The sequence below is a fragment of the Lontra canadensis genome, unplaced genomic scaffold, assembly GCF_010015895.1.
Source record: "Lontra canadensis isolate GAN:19392208 unplaced genomic scaffold, GSC_riverotter_1.0 scaffold67, whole genome shotgun sequence".
NCBI classification, from domain to species: domain Eukaryota; kingdom Metazoa; phylum Chordata; class Mammalia; order Carnivora; family Mustelidae; genus Lontra; species Lontra canadensis.
Genome location: NW_022631061.1, coordinates 822066 through 842091, shown reverse-complemented (window position 1 = coordinate 842091; position 20026 = coordinate 822066). Strand labels below are relative to the sequence as shown.

At 35.4% G+C, this 20026-nt stretch overlaps 1 protein-coding gene across 6 annotated transcripts in view; it reads right to left on the bottom strand.

The window, feature by feature from the left end:
- Nucleotides 1-469: 469 nt before the first annotated feature.
- PAN3 (poly(A) specific ribonuclease subunit PAN3) overlaps nt 470-20026 on the bottom strand; it is a 126448-nt gene continuing 106891 nt past the window's right edge. For all 6 annotated transcript variants that reach the window (XM_032879971.1, XM_032879966.1, XM_032879967.1 and 3 more), the window contains 5 exons: nt 15593-15732; nt 12922-13051; nt 12385-12449; nt 5795-5933; nt 470-3414 (listed from right to left, as the gene is read on the bottom strand). In XM_032879971.1, the coding sequence (XP_032735862.1) occupies nt 3274-3414; nt 5795-5933; nt 12385-12449; nt 12922-13051; nt 15593-15732 (615 nt within the window). In that variant the 3' untranslated portion in view covers nt 470-3273. The remainder of the gene's footprint in view (nt 3415-5794; nt 5934-12384; nt 12450-12921; nt 13052-15592; nt 15733-20026) is intronic.

Below are 20026 nucleotides of genomic sequence, written 5' to 3'. Positions count from 1 at the left end.
TATGTTCTGAACAATGTTTCTGGAAGACCTATACCTAAATAGTAAATTACTGAAGTACTGAATCAAAGGCTAGCCACCTACCATTCGCTATCCTTTCACATAAGTCTTCTTTCCTCGACTGCATTGTAAAAGCCAGGTATTATACAGAAATGTTTGAGTATACCCTCTCTCTGCCTGCCTCTCTGCCTACTTGTGATCTGTGTGTGTCAAATAAATAAATAAAATCTTAAAAAAAAAAAGAAATGTTTTGAGTATAACTATGCACTTTATAAACAACAAACACTCACATCTGCATTTTTAGTACCTAGAATAGATCCAAGTAGGCATTTCACAGATAGTTGGTAAATTAATGAATAAACATGCCACCAACAAATCCTCCAAACACACAGGCAGTATTCAGCCTTTGAAATCTCGATCATCAGGCAAATATCATCTTCTTAAATAAACTGATACCAAAAAAACAACAAACTTCTCTGTAATTCTTTATTAAAAATACGGCTGTACACATAGAGACTGAAAACAGGATTAAAGATGAATAACCCACATGGGATCATGACATCAGAACTTAACATACTGGTGCTTTTTAGGGAAGTTGTTGACATCCAAACCACAGAACCAAGGTCAAAAGCAAAATACAAAGGTACCCTCAAAAATATTTACAATGAAGTAAATACACTAACAGAATTTAAAATAGGTACAAAAAAATGAAATGACCAACGTTACATGATTTCAAGGGTTGTCCTTTCTGTGCTTTGATCTGTCATAACAGAAGATATGGGACGTTTATATCCTTAATTTGACTATTCTCAGATATTTAAATCTTCCTATGAATTAAAAAGACTATCTTTTAGACAACCTCTCAAATGGAATTACACTATGGAAAAGAGGGCTCCCCCAAAAAACACCTAAGCAGAACTAAGAGTTCTACTGAAAACCATTCCCAATAAAAACTAAATGAAAAATAAATATAAAACAAAGCTTAAAAAAAATATGTATTACCTGACACCATCTGTTTTCTGGCCGACAATATTTACTCATGAAAACATATCAGCTGTCTACCTTTATATTCAAACCAAGTCCTGAGGTTACTAGGGGCTGAAGCAAACTAGCACTTAGGATGCAAACATTCTTGGGTTTGTGATTTGAACCTGCCTTGCAGAGGGAAGTTTGCTGGTCTATACAGGATGAGAAATTCAAGCCCTATTTTACCCCTGCCCTTCCTTAGCTTTCACAAAACATTGGTCCACAAATTAAATTTTCAAAAAGTTCCCAGACCCCAAAACTAAAATAGATGATCCCCTTTCATTTTCAAAGAAAACAATATTGGAAAAAATCTCCAGCCCGCTTATAAATTAAGCATTTCATATTTCTTCTAGAATACAAGTAGTTCTTTTTTGTACAAAAGAATTACAATATGATTTGTCAAAAAACATATAAAAAGACAGCTGCTCTTCCTCAAATACATGAGCTAATGATAAAAGACTTTTGCATGTTAATGTCTCCAAGTTCTTGTTCCTTTTACATAAAAAAGAACATTATGGTGGCAAATGTTAATTATCCTTTGAATATTGAACATTATGTTCTTTTAAAATCCATCCAGATCAAATGCAATAATTGATTTTCTTTTTAACTCAACAACTGATGCTACCAAACGTGGACTCAAACACACCTGTTAAAATGTGTAAAGCGTGTCTTTAGTCTTCAAAGCTTTCAGGTGAGGAGAGGTGTTTTTTCTTGATGCAAATCTCAAGGCAGAGAAAATCATTTTAAAGCTTATAAAAAGTGGACAGAGAAATATTAAAAACTTCTCTGAAAACTACAAATATGTATAATTATTAAAATTGAAGACCGTAACATCAGTTGCAAGTGCTTGGAAGTCTTTCCTGACCTTTTGAGTTTCCACATTTTCTTCATAGTTGCATGGTGAGCACCCAGTGCTAGTAAAACATTCAGTGCTGGGAAAGGAGATAGAGTCTTCATTACTGTTTTTTTGTGAAAGAAAATTCCTATATATTTGGCAGTCTTCAGTATCAAAGTATAGGTATTTCATTAACTAGAAATTCCATGAATACCCAAGTTTGGCGACAACTGCACGTCCAAATATTAAGAAAGTTAAGAAGAGGAAAATTCCAAACTTTTGAGATTGACTTATTCAGGAATATCCCACATAGTGAAGTTATTATCAAAAGTACTATTACTTTGGGCTAAGCAGTGACTGCAAAGGCACAGCAGATTGTTATCCCTCCAGATTCAGGCTGTAAAACTTCAGAAAGCTCTTGATGCCAGACCACTGCTGTGTTTAGTTCATCTTCTGAACAGTGTCTCTGTGTCTGTATCCAGTGTAAAGTACCATAATAAAGCTGTGGTTCAAAGAACAGAACTTTATACAAAAAAAGCGAACTGGAAAGAATCTAAAGCAATATACTCCTGACCTTCAGGCCTTTAGCAGAATTTTTTTTCTATTAAAAAAAAACTGCATAAATGTAAATATATCTGACAAGCAGGGAAACAGCTTTTTCAAAAAAGACTCTGGTCAAATTTGGAGCAAAGAGCTTTACGTGCTCCTTAAGTTCCTGTTTATCCAATCCTCACTCAGAAAGGATTTACATCTACTGATGGGGGAATTCGTATCCAACAATTCACTAATCTCTCTTTGTGTGTTCTTAAAAACAAAACAAAACAAGAAAAACCCAAAAATCTTCATTGGAACTAACAGTGTGGGTGGCATACAGAGCTTGCATACAATACTCTTACAAGAATTATACACTATACTGTACTTCTGTGAAATTATTTACCTGGTCCATTATGTTATTCAGGGCAACCCATCCCCAAAAGAGCAAATTCTGCAACCCTCAGTGACAAAAACGCTGCCCAGCATTGTTTCCCAAAAATGTCCTTGCAAATAGTTTCCCTTAATAAGTAAGTATACAATGTGGCAAAAGTTCAAAGATCAGAAAAAAGTCTTTAAAAAATTAAAATTAGTGCATATACAAGTGGAAGAAAACAAAAGCAGGAACACCATTCACCCAATGGTGCCCCTTAATCTAAAATAAATTCTTCACAGATATGGCCCCAATGGCAGCCACAGCTCTAGGATAAGTGAAACATTCTTCCTTTCAAGTAACAGTGTACCTGACTGAAGTGCAAGCAGCTTTGCTCATCTCTTGTTTGTTTCCCAAATGTGAAATGAGAGGATGAGAACAGTTCAGCTGTAGTGCAATTTGCTCTCGGTTAAGGTCCTCAGCCATGTCCTGCGTGCTTTTTCAGCAAATACTACAACTGACCATTCGCAGCTGCAATCAGTTCTTGGAAAGTGTTTTCGAAGCAGCGCTTTAAGTCACTGTAAGTCACCACAAGTACGCTCTTCTCGTCTCTGGAAATGAGGCTTATTTTCTCTGGCACACCAGCATCTAACTGAAACAGAGAGACACACAAAATGGGAAGTTCGTATCGGGCAGAGGATAATTCACTGTTTCTATTCTAGCACAACTTTTGCAGCACTGATGAATATTTTAAAAATTTTAGAAATGTCATATTCCCATCTAGATATACCTAAGCATTTTACATCACTAATCAGCATGCACACTTCTCAACTTGGATGTTTCCACCTATTTTTCATGCTTAGTTCTTATCTGCATTATATTCCATCATGTCATTATTCCTTCCTTTTTTTTTTAAGTAAGCTCTAAACCCAACGTGGTGTTTGAACTCACAACCCTGAGATCAAGAGTCCCACAAGGAACCCCAGTATCTTCCAACTTTTTTGTGTGAAATTATAGAGCAATGAACATATTCACCTACTTTCTTTTCTTCTGAATAATTACTTCCTTTGAAGAGATAATTAAAAATATAAACACTGAATCAAAAAGTACAGATAATTTTATAGCTTAATACATACAGCTAAATTGTTTTCCAAAGGGTATCAGAAACCACTGATTTATGAGTTGTACCAATTAATAAGCAATTCCATATTAAGTGCATGCCTTGCTATTTTTATTTACATTTTTTTAATGAATGTTATCAAATGTTTTCCTACGTTTATTTGTGTTATTTCCACTGTAGGAGTGCCAGTTTATGATCTTTACCCACTTAGCGGTCAAGATTTGGTAGTAATATTTTAATGAGGTCTTTATAAAGCATACATACTAATCCTTTGTCCATCAAATAACTTATCTGTTATGGTTTTCACTTTTTCTGGTTAGTTTTCGGTGTATATTTTTCCTTCCTCTTTCATTAAGTCATTTGTTAAAATGTTTAAAATTTACTAACTCTGAAGGCTCAAACTTTCAAATCATTTTAACAGTTAATCTGTCATAATTTCTACCAAAATATGTTATGTAAGATTCTAATTTTTTATATCATCAATATGGCCATCCATCCCTTTTAATTTATTACACTCTTTCCAGACTTAGAAAATTATCATACTTTCAGGTTTGGGATAAATTTTATTTACTACTAGCTATTTTATGAAATGAAATAGAATTTCCTTCAAGTTATCAATTATCCTATTATTCATTAAATACTCTTCACTTAAGGTATCTGTCTATGGCTCTATTTCATAGGATCTACGAGCCAGTGTTTACACCAGTGCCACATAATTTTAGTCACTGGCACTTTGCTACTATGTATACTATTTTCTAAAATCCAGGACAATTGTTCTTCACTCATTACTTTCAGGAAAAATGTCTTCCCCTTAAGGGAAAGAGCAAATAAATGTATAAATCGTACTGGATTAATTACTGTCTTAATGTAGATTACAGACAATACTCTTTTCAAAGAGTTGTAAGGAAGTTCCAGCAAGGCAAAGTCATGCCTAAAAAAACAAACAAACATACAAAACCACGTTTTCCCTGAAGATTCCCTGAAGAGTTATCACGCTTACATTACCAGCTCTACATTCTGCGCCATGGTAGGTATTTCCTTTAGTACTTGTAATTTAGGGGAAGTTTAGACCAGGGGTCAGCAAATGGTTTCCATAAAGATGGCCAGATAGTAAATGCCTTAAATTTTAGAGCCGTGGAGTCTCTGTCACATATTCTTCTTAGTTTTGCTTTTGGTTTTTGTTTGTTTGTTTTACAATCTTCTAAAAATATCAATACCGTTCTCAGGTTGTGCACTCTACAAATACAGACTGTCAGGCCCCAGTCTGCTGACCCCTGAGATTTAGATATAAACCTGTACAAAGACTAGGATTTATTTACTTCTGGAGACCTGTTCTACACTCTGTGATTCCAAGCAATTCGTAAGGAAAATGCATTCCTTCTTTCCTTTGTAAACTGTCTCCTAGCCCTTTCAAAAACACAAAGCTCACCTCTCAAATGAACTCATAGATCTCCATCTACCTAAGTTCACCTACTCACCTCATTCTCCACTTAGAGTGCTGGGCCTACTGTGCTTTTACTATTGTAACACTGGATTACTATGCCCACAGTTAACAGTAAACGAACAGATAACATGTAGGACATTCAACAACACTCACAATAACTTAAAAGAAAGGAATTCAACTTTTTAAAAAATTTTTCAATATAAAACTATTTTTGTTTTTCCCACCCATTGCTTTTGTGACATTTTATCACAATGAAAAGATCCACAATGAAAAATTCTATAATTATTCATGCTGATGTTAAAAAACCTGCCTAGTCTAGAAATTGTTACTAAGTAGATATACCTGGTAATTATTAATAAAATACCTTCTAGGCTGGAGTAGAATACATCTACACTTAAGTCTCTTAGTATTTGCAACTCTGAAAACTGTAGATGGCATTGTGATCTTAAAAATCCAGATACAAATTACCTTGTTAAGACAAGAAATGATATGACTGAGGTCAATCCAAGGAGCACCCGCTTCTGTCACCTGATGGAAAAGATGATCCCTAAAGAGTTTCAAAAGATAACGGTCTCCAGTCTCCGACCAGGTAGGATCCTTCTGAAACCTGGGGAAAGGTAATATTTTACCTCAATAACCCATGCTGTCCACCACATGGCCGTGTCGATTCTTCAGACTCTGTACTAGTTTATTTTTACTGTTTTCTCTGGTAAGGAAGTAGGGTGTTTGTGTGTGTGTGATTTATTTTTTTAATCCTCCTAAAGTTAAAGGGAGGCTAAAAAAATTTTATTTTCAAATTTTATGTGCAGATTGCTAAATTTTTAAAAAATAATTTCACACAACATGAAAGTATACGAATATCAGTTTCTAAATCTCAAAGGCAATCATCCTTTTCACACTCCTATTTTATAATCACTTTCTTATTTAAGCTCCTACCATTAGATAAAATGGAAGAAAAAGAAAATGTCTTAAAAGATCTTTAGAAATAGGTTTAAAGAGATTCTTTTCCTCCTTTCACCTTTAGGATATGGAGTAGAGAGATATGATCAGATATGTGTTCAACTTTACTGGTAAGCATAAAATAGAGAAATGTTTAAGGAAACAAAAACAAGAACTAGAGAACAGTGACAGTGATCATCTGGTCAAAACGACCACTGTCACTTTCCAGTGACTTCTGGAACTTCTGGTCTAGTGAGGAGAACAGATGTTCAAATAAGCAAAGAAAGTTGCATACTGAGGTAACGCCATCAAGAGAAAGGGAAATGGTATACAACAGAAACATGAATTCATCTGGGAAGGCAAGGGAAGCTTTCCACAGGAAGCAGTGGATGCTCTTCCCAGAGGAAGTTGGTCCTGGTCAGAGGCAGCAGTATTTGCAAGGAACAGAGCATGCAGCACTTCAGAAACTCAGCAAAGATCAGCGCTGGATGCGGTTGGGGGTGGGAAAAGAAGGAGGCTAAGGGAGAGACGGAGAATAAGAGCAAGGAGAGGGAAGAGAAAACACAAGAACAAAGGGGGAGAGAAGGCTAAGAGCGGGGAGGAGAAACTTAAAAGAAAAAAAAATGAGGCCGATTTGAAGCAAAGATAGGAAGGGAGAGATCAGATTATGCAGTCTTGGTTAAAAAACTAGGTCTGGGGGAAGAAACAAACAAACAGGCCTGTCTTCTAAGAACAAAATGGAAAGCCTACCACATGGCTGAAACACAATCATACGAGTTTTGCAAAGATCACTCCAGGGACTTTTAATTAAAATGCTAATTAAACACACCCATTTATCTCAGGTCCATTTCAAAACCCCACCAAATTGACAGTAAATGTCTAAAGAGGGATATAATAAACACACAATGACAAAGTGAGCAGGAGCAACAACAGAAGAGAAAATTGGAAGGTGAAAAACAGGTAAGTGGTATGATCAGCTTTGTTCATACCACTTGTTTGTTTTGAAAAAACGGAACTCGGATGCTACAGAAGGCACATACAAAAAGGGGAAGCCACAAAAGCAGGCCAGACCAGTGAGGCCCAGGAAGGGAAGTCATTGGTACCACTGAAAGCGCAGGTATAAACTAAAGCTGGAAATGGCAGAACTGATGAAAAGTTCTATAAATAACAAATAGATAACCTCTTTTTCATCCCTGCCTCCACTTCTGCTTTGCAGATATTTGCCAGAAAGGGTACCAGAAATCTTTCTAGACAGGGTGAGCAAAGAAGCCTCAGCCTCCAGGATGCCACGAAGAGCAAGAGATGGTGGCTGAGACTATTTAACCAACACTTTCCTTTTACTTTGGCTACCCAAAGCTAGACTCTGGGTTACACTACAGACAAAGGCTGAAGATTTTTTTTCTGGATATGAACTTGCCCAAGAGAAATTCTGACATTTAAGAATCTACCAAAAACAGGCAAAAATTATACATAACAACATCACACTTTGCCACACATTCTACAATCCCTGACCCTGCAAGGACCTTCCCGTTAGCTTTTTAGATGAAAAAGGTCATTTTTTAAAAAGTTTATTCATTTATTTTTTTAGTAATCTCCACACCCAATGTAGGAATCAAACTTACAACCCCAAGATCAAGAGTTACATGCTCTTCTGACTGAGCCAGCCGGGTACCCTGAAAAAGGTCATTTTTAATATGAACGCACAGCCAAGGATCAGAAATCCTTTGGAAAATGAACAAAACAAAACAAAACAAAATCTTGATTCCTATGAGATATTGCAGGAAACAGAACTTAGAACAAAACAAAACCTAACCAAAAATCTTTAACTGAGAGTCTCAGAGAAACAAGAATTAGATGCTGTAAGACAAACATTTAGAGAAGAGAAAATTCTTGAAAATTAAAAATATGACAGGAGAAACTTAAAAATTCACAGATTAGAAAAAAAACTTTTATTTTTAGACAAAATAAATTGAGATAATTAACTAGAAAGTAGAATAAAAAGATACAATAAAGAAAACAGTAGAGAATATTAGAAAAACAATTGTCATGGTCTAACATCTGAGCAATGGAAATTCCAAAGGGTGAAAGTATCAAAGAAACAACGAAGAACTGAAGGACATCAGTTTCCAATTATTAAAAGGATCTGGATACCTGTTAATTCATCAGAATGAATCAACAAGGCATACCAAGGTAAATCACTGTGAATTTCTGAACATCACTGATAAAGATTCTAAAAGCACAGGGGAAGGGCAAGGGTTTGAAAAGAAAATGGCTTTGAATCTGGAAGTTAAAAGACAATGGTGTAATGCTTCAAATTTTGACAGAAATTATCATTAGTATTACTTAACTATGTACTAGAGGTACTAGCTAACATAAACACTCCAGGGAAAGTAAAAGTATAGAGGAAGGAGGAAATGTAACTATATTTGGAGATAGGACTATGTATCTAAGAAACCCAAGAAAATCTAGTGAAAAACGATCCAAACACTAAGATACCAGGGTACAAAATGTATAGAAATCAGTAATTTTTATGTGCCCCGATAATAAGCAATCTAAGAATTTATTAGTTAAGAAGATTAGACTAGATTTAAGAAGAACGAATGGGTGGGAGGCTCGCATTTACAAAAGCAACAAGAAAAAATACCTAGTAAACTTAGTGTGCTACAACAACATAAGGCACAACTTCAGCATTTAAGAATAGTAAAGTAGGCGTTAACAAATATGATGACAGACCATTACCTTAGTTAAGAAACTCAACATCTATAAACACAAATGTTCCTTGAGTTTATTAATGAACATGCTAACTTTTAAAAAAAATCCATCAGGTTTACTGATTTTTTTTTTAAGCAAAAAAGCTGATTCTAGAATTTATATAGCAAATTAAGCCGTTTAGGGAAAACAAATAACAGGCAATGAAATGGAGATAAGAAAGGACTAGCACCTACCAGATTTTAGAACATTAGTCATTAAAATACTAATGTGAAAGAAGTGCTGCCTTAAAACAGCGCAGAAAAGCTAGACTATGCAATAAATAACTTTTGGGCTACTGGGTAGTCTTCTGAGGGGAAAGGGTAGAGGAGCTGAATACATACCTCATACCCTATATAAATTCCACATATATAAAAATTTAACATGAAAAAAAGTAAAACCATAAGTACTCTAGAATAAACCATGAGGTAATTCCTTTAAAATAGTGGGAGTAGAAAAGGCCTTTCTCCATTCTATGATTCAAAATCCAAAAGCATAAGAGAAGTTTGATTAATTAAGACTACATGTATAAATGTCTGCATGGAAAAAAACTGAGCAGAGTCAAAAGAAAAATGACAAACTAAAAAGAAAATGATCACAAAGGTAACTCTCTCTAGCTTGTATACATCAAAAAGACAGACAATTCAACTGAAAATAAAAATGAACTAAGGATATGGACAGATAAAGGAAGAGAAATGGATCAAAAACATAAAAATGACAGGCAACATGCTCGTAAAAGTTAATACAAAATAAAACTGCACTGAGATTCAATCTCTCATCTAACAGGTTGACAAAAATCCACAAGCTGAAAAAGTATTGCTGGCAAAAGGCTCTCATGCCTCATACACTGGGAAACCCTTCTGTAACAGTCTACAGTCACGCAACCACGGACCTAACAATCACAACTGGGCCTGTATCCACGCACATATAAAATTAAGTATGCATAAGTCAGTCCCTGCAGACTGTTTATACTAGCAAAACACTGAAAACAACTCAAATGTCTATTGATAAGGACTGGAGAAATAAATTATGGTGTATCCACAGAATGGACTATTATATAGCTATATAGATTACAGAAGTAGAGCATTAGGTTAAGAGCATGGACTCTGGAACAATACTGTCTGGATTCAAATTCTGGCTCATATACTCACTAATGATGTGACCCTATGAAAGGTATTTAACTTTTTTTAAAAAAAGATTTTATTTATTTGAGAGAGAATGAGGGTGAGCGAGAGCAGGAGCAGGGAAGAGGGACAGAGGGAAAGGGAGAAGCAGACTCCCCAGTGAGCAGGGAGTCCAACACGGTACCTGATCCCAGGACTCCAGGATCAAGACCTGAGTTGAAGGCAGATGCTTAACTGACTGAGCCACCCAGGTGCCCAGTTTTTAGCCTCTCTATGCCCAAATATCTCTGTTAAGTGGGAATACTAATGGTACCTGCACCACAAGGTTGTTACGAGGAGTAAGGTTAGGTCATATTTGTAAACTACTGAGAATAGTGTTTGGTATATGCGAAACATACCCGAACAAAAAGATTTCCAAAATACAGTTAGGAGGAAACAGCAACATACAGAACACTGTGCATGGTCTACAATTTGTATATATTAAAAAGGGGGAGGAGGGAGATTAGAATATATCATTGTAACTCAGAAATTTTTATATAAAATAAAATTAGTGGGAGAAAGTGGAAAGACTGGGGACGTTAAAAGTAGGGAGTTTTTTTTTTCCACTGCAATCCCTTTTCTGCTTTTCAAAAACCTGGTTCATATTAATCTATTCAAAAGGCTTAATTAATAAAAAGAATTTTCTGAGGACTATTTAGAATTCTATACTCACTCATACTATCAATAAAGTATAAAAACAGAATAAAGATATTTTCAGACTTAAAAAGACTCAAAAAACTCACCTTTCTCAGGAAGCTACAGGAGGACGTGCTCCAATAAATCAAAAGAATAAACCAAGGAAAAAGGCAAGAGACAAGGTATCCAACACAAAGGGAGAGACAATGAGAACTCCCAGGATAATAGTGAAGGGAAGCTCCAGTTCTAAAGTGTGAGTGTAAGCAGGCTTAAAGCGCAACCAGCCCAGATAGGAACAGAAGGACAGAGGCTCCAGGGGCAATTTCTCTAAGGGGGAGAAAAAAAAAGGAGCTGATAGATTACCTATTTTTGACCATATGGAAAGGTGTTTCATAACTCTGGCAGCGAGTCTGGAATAAACTGGTGGTCAATATTTTTTCATTTGCTTAGTTTTCTATATAAGACAATTAATAACCCCAGGAAAACAAAAATAAAAAAAAATACAAAAGAAAGAAAATATAGTCATGGTTTACTGTGTGGTGCAACTATGAACAAATTTACCCTGTTACACTAATGTCAACACTGAATGAAGATTTAACTCAAAATTATGGATTAAGTGGTAGAACGTGCATACTTGTGTGTGTGTTTGGATGTGTGTGTGTTTGGGTAAGGGAAGGGGTAAGAAAGACAAACCCTCATCTTCCACAGGGCAAAGTCATTAGCTGAGTTAAATACTGGGGGGAAAAATAATCAAGAAATAGTACTATAAGCATATCAATTTTTAAATAAATAAATGCCAGAAGAAACAGCCAGAAGTTTTTTTTCCTAATGTCATCTTCTCTTCATTTAGAAAAATTATCATGAAAAATACTAATTGAGTTTTTCTTTTTAACTTTGAAGAAAGGGAAGTGAACATGAATTCTGTGGTCAAAAAAACTCCCTCAAGAAATATTTATGCATCATCTATCCCTATTAACAGAGGTAATGTTCCTGTAACATCACTTACACTACATGACAACAGCTATAATACTGTTCCACCTGTCCTTGACAGTTACAACTTAGTACAGACATCAACTCTACTTCTTTCTTGAACATATGGTAACTCTAACCTGCAAATGAGGCAGAACTAAATGACAAATAATGTAAGGTGGTGGTGTCATTGATATGATGGCTATAAATAATGCCCTTTAATAGAAGACAGGGGGCATGCAACAATTAGACCTGTCTGAAGTCTCTGATCTGCCTACGGTAAACTGAACTGACCACACTTCAAAAAGGAGACAGGATAGAGGCAGTACTGATTGTCATAAAATGTTCCCTCCTGTATAAACCACAATAGAGAGTTCTAACAGTATCTTTTCTGTATGTGTATGTGTGTGTGGAATCCCTAAGAACAACCACATCTAGGCTATAGTTAAAAAGCAGCGTCCTAATTGCTACCACAGCAGGCTTAAGGTCATTTCACATGAGAATTTTTCTCTTTTTCCAAATAAAACCAGTAAGATTAAGGAAAACACATTCCTATTAGCACCCCTGATTGAAAATATACTGTAAAATACTGAAAATCCTTACTCTGGCCTCTCATTGATTGTTCCCAATTTTGCTAGAAGCCTAAACAGTCTTCCATTCTGAACCTCCTATAAAACATTTTGAAAAGAAAGAGAGTATTAATATTCCAGCTAACTGAATATAAAAGCAAAATTTTACAAAACTGGTATCCTATACCAATATTACCTTTAAACAATAAATACTAAATCATAAAATCCCCACCTTTTGGTTATAGTTTTGAATATAATATTTCCACTTCATTCAACAGTAATATTCAAGGAGATCATGCAGCTGGGCATTTTTAAGAACGGTTAAAGTAATGTACATGAAAAACAACATCAAGACTATGTCAACCGACTGTAGCAAAATCATGAAGAGAAAAAAAAAAAAATGCCCAGAGGACTAAGAAATCAAAATACTGAACCTTAAGTTTGGACAAATATATCTGCAAATAGTCTTAGCCAATTATGCCCTATACTTAGCACAGAAATTACTATGTTTTCTATCTCTCTACACATATGGGTGCCAAGTGTGTATATCTCTTTGTAACCAGATCGTTACCTTTGCAAGGTCTTCCTCTATGACATCATTTCTCATTTGAGCAGCATCCAATTGAGTATAAAATCGAGCACCAATCATGGGCATGATGTCATTTACACTTCGCATCCTGTTTTGGTCAGTCAACAAATACCTGGTGAAGATAAAGAAGAATCACTTGAATGCCAAACACGTAATTTAAAAAACAACATAACCCACAAGCACATAGCTGTCGCTGCTACCATCGTATTAGTTTACATAAATTCGAAAACATTTTTTCATGCAAGTCAAGATCACTTGTAAAACTTAATGATTTCTTGGGTGCCTAGGTGGCTCAGTTGGTTAAGCACCTGCCTTCGGCTCAGGTCATGATCCCAGAGTCCTGGGATCAGGCCCCACATTGGGCGCTCTGCTCAGCGGGGACCCTGCTTCCTCCTTTCTCTCTGCCTGCCTCTCTGCCTACTTGTGATCTCTGTCTGTCAAATAAATAAATAAACAAATAAGACTTAATAATTTCTCTGGAAAATTTTAAGAGCCAATAGAAGAAATAAGTCTCTTCTACATCTTTGCTATTATGAAAATGAGAAAGGAAACTTAAGTAGGGTTACACTTAATCATTTCCATTCTCAAACCCTTTCTTACAACAGTGGGAAATGAAAAGACTGTTACAAACTTTCTGGAAGGGGTGAAATAGGGGTGATTATAGGGAAGAGATTTTTCCATTGCTCTTCAAAATATTTTTTGAAACTAAAACTGGGTCTTCAATTTTGATAAATTAAACAAGGCTCAACTTTTTAGGAAGCTGCCTTCTGCTTTGCAACTTCATTTGCCAGTTGTCATGTTATGCACTAACATACATCAGAAGAGACCAATTCAGTTTCTTCTACCATTATAACTGAGGCAGAAAAATACTACATTTTAAAAAGCTACCTGCTAGAATACAAAGATGACCGTGACCTGTTACTGCCTATCCTGACCGTGAGCCATTTCCTAACCATTCTCGCTAAAGTAGCCTCCCTTTCTCACACTCTCTGCTTATAATTCTATCTTACTTTCTTCATTGGACTTTAGCACTACCTGCAAACACCTTATTTGTTTACATGTTTGTTATCTCCTCCCCATTAGGTGGAAGCTCCAGAAGTTAGGGATTTTGTTCATCTTGTTCACAGTATCTTCAGTCTGGCACAGAAAAGGCATTCTTTTGTTGAATAAAATACTCATGTGGATAATCTATGTCTTAGCTATTTTTCTAGAATTACTGATATATTTATATCTAACTACTTAAAGTTATTACAAGCTTTGTAACTCTGGCAAGTTACTTTACCTCTCCATGCCTCAGTTTTGTCATCTCTAAAATGGAGCTAATTTGTAGGGTTATTGGGAAAATTCATTCATTCACATCAGTTCAAAAGTACCTGATACACAGTCTGTTGCTCTATACAGCTGTTATTAGTATGAAAGTACTGCTTTTTTACTTAATTTTTATTAAGGAAAATTTATAGACCGAATAGTATAATGAATGTCCATGTACCCATCACCCAGTTTCGACAATTATTAACATATGGCTAGTTTGTTACAATTATATCCTTACTCCCAGTTTTTTAAAAAGAAAATTTGGAGATTACTACTTGAGATTATTTGAAACATCCTAGATGTTGCAAATTAAGGCTAGGAATCACTGCTGTGAAAACATATAAAACAAATATTTTCATGTGAAAGAGCAATCATCTGATTATTAATAGGAACACTGGGCAACTACTGGCTTCCAGGACTCTGTCATGAGCAAGGACATTTACACTAGTGTAACAAAGCACAAGTAGGCATCCCCATCCTCTAACCCTCAATTCTATATCCAGGAGTAGTCCAAAAAAGAAACTGAGCCATCCAAGACTACAAAAAAAAATCAGAAGGAACAGCTGAAAACTAAGACACTGAAAAGGATCATTGTACTCCAACTGTTTCTAGAACAGAATGGGAAAAATGTCAAGAGATAGCCTAGCATCTGTTCTCTAGAATAACTTAGAATAAGAATTATGGTTGTCCACCTTCTAGAATTCCCCAATGTTAGATATATCTCAGACAGGTGTGTGTCTGAGTCTTTCTGCGATGACTGTACTCCACAGTGGGTTCCTCCTAAGTCTAATGCATTTCAAGCCGATACTCAGGGACTTCTTAAGAGTCTGAAGATACTGGAGCAGAAGCAAAGGGACCCTGATGAACATGCTTTCTGGAATGGATGTTTTGGCTACAGAGTCTGTAACTGGATCACATCAGAGGTTTATTTATGACAGCGTTCAGAGAGATACCGATCACTCTAGAGCAGCACTGTCGAACTGCACATCTGAGGTTATCGGATATATTAGCCAGAAGCCACATGTGGCTTTTGAGCTCTTGAAATGTGGCTAGTGCAACTGAAGAACTAATTTATTTTATTTTAAACTTAAAAAGTTTATGTAGCTAGTGAATACCAATGCAACTTTAGAGGCCAAATGTTTAAAACATCAATAACTAAATACACTGCTATATGAATTTATTCAAAGAAATATATACTTAACAATAAAGAATTTAAAGGTTAACTGTGTTCTGCCTGATTTTGAATAGTAAGAACTAAAATACAATCTATTAAAAGGTCTTTATGAAAAAGCTCTCTCATCTCATGATCATTACATACACTTAATTGCATAATAAAACTTACAAAATCAGATTCTTCAGGTCAGAGGAGTAGTTGATTGTCACCAGTTCCATGGCTTTCTGTAAATTCTCTCGCTGAATTCCTGCCAAAGAGTTGCAAGCCAAAGCCAACACAACTTTTCCTAATGATATCAGATCTGCTTGCTGACATGGAAAAATAAATATAACTTTTAATTTTTATTTTATAAGGCACAAATATAAGGCACTGCCACTACTGTCGGCACCTTTACAAAAAAGCTGCAGAACTCCCAACACAGGGTTCTCAAATACTGGCGCTCAGAATCACCTGGGAGCTGGTAAGATGAGCCTCTCCACCAGAGATTCTCATTCGGTAGGTCTGGGTGAGCAGGCCCAACATTTTAAAAGCACCCAGACAATTCTGATGAATGTAGCTCCAAGAAACATTACTCTGAGCAATTTACAAGCCAACTATGGAATTGCTGCTTTAAAATTAAAAAAAAAAAAAAAAAAAATTTTTTTTTTTTTTTAATATAGACAGAGCTGACATTCTTATTACAAGAAATTTAAGGCTGGTTACTATACACTCGCTTTACTATGATCATTACAACTTATAATATGCCCCCTTTTTACTTTCCATTATACCCAAAATACAGTGGGAGTTTGAAGAATTATTTGAAGAAAAGTTATTCCTTTATTCCGAACACAACATAACCATTACCTGATTTCAGAGCATGTTTTTTAGAACATCAAAAACACTGCAAACCCCAATGACATCCTGTCTGTCCTTGTTTCCAAAATGTTTTCCTTATAACAGTTTTTTGAGAGCTCTGTAGCCACCTGGTATCTATTTAAATATCTCTCTATCTGCCTGCCTGCTTACCTCCCTACCTGTTTATTTTTTAAGATTTACCACTCTGAGGCTTTCCTTCTAAAAGAATTTTCAAAAGATAGCTAGCTGAATTGAGGTAAGCTCTCTATTACCTATTACAACTCCAGGAAACAGAATGGTTATCCAAAGTGTCCCTTCTTGGCAGGTAACTATAATAATTATATGCCTAAGAGAATGGAATAGCTCAGCATTAAATACAATCATTCGAAGAAATTTCAACAGAAAACTGTAGATCTTCAAGATCTGAGACCTGATCTGAATTACTGGATACATTTACTAAATACTGATTTACTATAAAAAGTTTTCAAATCTAACTATACATTAAAATCAACTGAGGAGCTTAAAAAAAAAAATTACCCTGTGACCATCCCCTTGACCCCAATTCTGGTGTTACCAGTCTGGAGTAAGATCTAGGTATTAGAATTTTTCAAAGTTTCCACAAGAATTCTGGTATGCAGCCAGGGTTAAGAACCACTGGCTTCGTGGAACATGGTACGTTTATAAATGGTATAGTTGCAAAATAGGTGACTATTTGAAGGAAGTCACTAATGAAACTTAAGCACTATACAGCTACCCTTAACATTTTATGCAACATTTTATAATAAAGTATAAAGAAGAAGTCAAACTCCCATTACTAAAATAACATCAAAAAATCCAAATTCAAAAATTCATCCAAAACCAGCAATAATGAATATGACACTCTGAACATGAGATCCTATAACCAGTGGAAACATGGATTAAAAAAAACTACTCTGCCTCTATCAGAATAAGAGATGCCAAGGATTTATGTCAAAGAAACTTGTTACAACTTCATTTGTGGTACAGAGTTAGGAGCCGAGAAAGGCAGGAGGGGAGGTGGCATGGGAAGGAGCACTATTACTGTTGCCAACATTTCTATTCTCTGGAGGGCACTGCTATGAACGAACTCAAAAAGGATTCCTCTCAATCATTCTCAAGGTCAAGTAAAATGTTCCAAGTTATATAATGAAACCATAAAAATCTGGGTCAAGAGAAATCAGTACATGTAAATACTAAATGTAAATTTTTGTGTTTCAATCCCGTATCCTCAGCAAATTGAAGGTTGCTATTAGTTACCAAGTATTTGAGCAGCATGTACCAACACACAGCCTCCCAACCCTTAAACAATAGAATTTTCAGTTTGGCTCCAACCTGAATTGATGCTGTAACTAAACCTCCCACCTAGAACACTCCAGTATTTCCTATTAATGAGACAGGAAAACAAAGTCCAAGATAGCTGAAAGACTGGATGGGATTTTAAAATAAGAACATCTGATTTTGAATACATCCCACCACCTTTCTAAAGCTGACTCAAGGTGGGAATGCCCACTTTTAGAAATAAGGTATACACATCACATAATCCAGATTAAATTAGAAATGATTTTAACTAAGAGGTTCATGAAGTCCTGTTTAATTAAGAGAGTTTAACATCATAAAAGCTTAGTAACTCTCCTTTCCTTATTTGCCAGCTAAATAGTTTTCCATTTGTTATTTTGCTTCTTACCTCCATCTGGTTTTTCCCCCCATTTGTTGAATTCTGGAGGTTTTCCCCCCACTCATTTTCAGTTTCTTCCTGATTCTTGATTTCTTGATTTTTCTCTGATTCTATCTATGGCTCTACTTATGTCCACTTTACTGAAAGTCAGTCTCTATTCACGTGTCTGAAACAGACTATGAAAAATAGACTACAAGAAACAATGCACTCCTTTCTCATGTACCCTCTTCTCTACAATCACAATCCCCCACTGGGACTATCTTTAATTCTCTCCTTTACCTTACCATAAGCTATATGAAAAATCTTCCACACAAACATCACCCACCCCAAAAAAATAAAGGGGGGAAAAAAAAGAAAAACAGATATCCTTTACTGCTGGAAAATAAAGGGAAGGTGATGACTGGTTGAAAGCAGCCTGAGTTTATGAATGAAGGCAGTTCCTAACTTACCAATCAATTGTCCCAAATGCTTACTTAAGAGTTGTTTGTTTGGAACTCTAGAGTTACTTTCTCTTAAAAAGAGTTGTTTTTCAAGGTAACTACACAACCACTAACATAACTGAAATAATGTATATTCACAAAGAAAAAAGGGAAGATAATACTATTATGATACTCAGAGAAAACCAAAATCAAAGTAGTCTTATACCAGTAATTTTTTTTAAAGAACTCTACTCAAGAATAAAGAAGAATGAGAGCCTGAAGGCTATACTTGTAAAAAAACAAAACTGTAAGGTGTTTCATTTTTTAGTGAGGACCTGGGGTTTCCAGATACTTGCAATAAAGTTAGGTGGCACTGGTTCTAAATAATGTCTAATTTCTCCTCAAAAATTCAGTATTATTTTCCTGGATACATGAAAAATCACTAGTATTTCAGTCAATAATCAGTCACTTCTAGAAGCAAAGTGATTAGGAAGAAAAATCTCCAGAGCTTGTTAGTTAGGCACCAGGTATAAGAAGCTAAGAAGGAAAGTCACTAAGAACCACCACCCTAGATAAGAAAGAGTGAGCAAATCCCCTTCCGCAGAAGAAAGCTGCTGGGGGGAAATAGTAGTCAAATTCTTCTGTGTGGTGCCCACTACCACTAGATGGTGCTACTAACCAGGACAGCTTGGCTGCTGCTGAGTTTGGCTGGTCAGGAGCAGAGGGGAAGGAAGATGTGAAAAGCCTGCATACAACTCAAAGTGATGAGTGGCTCTAAATCTTGGGGACTGTACTGTCCCTCGTTCTGCAGTAAAAGAAGAGGTTTACTAGGCACTACTTAGACTCTACTAAGTCTAAGAATTGGATTAATTGGATTGGATTACTAGGCACTACTTAGACTCTACTAGTTCTCATTCTTTTTCTTTTTGTTCAGAAATTTTGGCTTATAATATAAAGCAAACTAAAATCTTTTTTTTTTAAGGATTTAAACAAAACAAGTCAAAATGAGAAGGCAATGTAAAGGTAAAGTGTTTTTTTCCTTCCTTGTTTCTCCATGTAATTAAGAGATTCTGCCTTATATCAAACTTCTATCAGTTAATAAATATTCAGAAACACCAAAAATTTCTCACACAAAAATTAACATTGTCTTAAAACAGCACCTGCATATCCTCTAAAAAATGTGAAGTACTGCAATGATGAATGATATGAAATAATTACTTCACAGAGCCATGTTACTCGCACAGAGTAATCAAGGCAAAAGCAACACACTTAATGCTCCCTGCAGAGACAGGGTCTTATTCTCCTAGGCCTCGTATGAATCAAGAAGTATGAAATAAACAGCAAAAAACATCAAAGGGGCCTAGATCTACACTATTATTATGACTAGACTAGAATCAAATTCTGATTATATACAAGGAGTATGCAAAAGAAAAAATTTAGAAAATGGCAATACAATAATATTCCTTCAAAAATATTTCTAAAATTTTTGGATTGGTAGGGGGACAATATCTAAAAGTAAAAATAACAGCTATAATTTTAATACATTAAAGAATTGAAAAAATGGAAAATGTCAATTAATATTATTTATTCAACTAATTAATCTGTTTTAATCTATGCTGAGGAAAAATTTCCTCATCACATAAATACATTTTCATT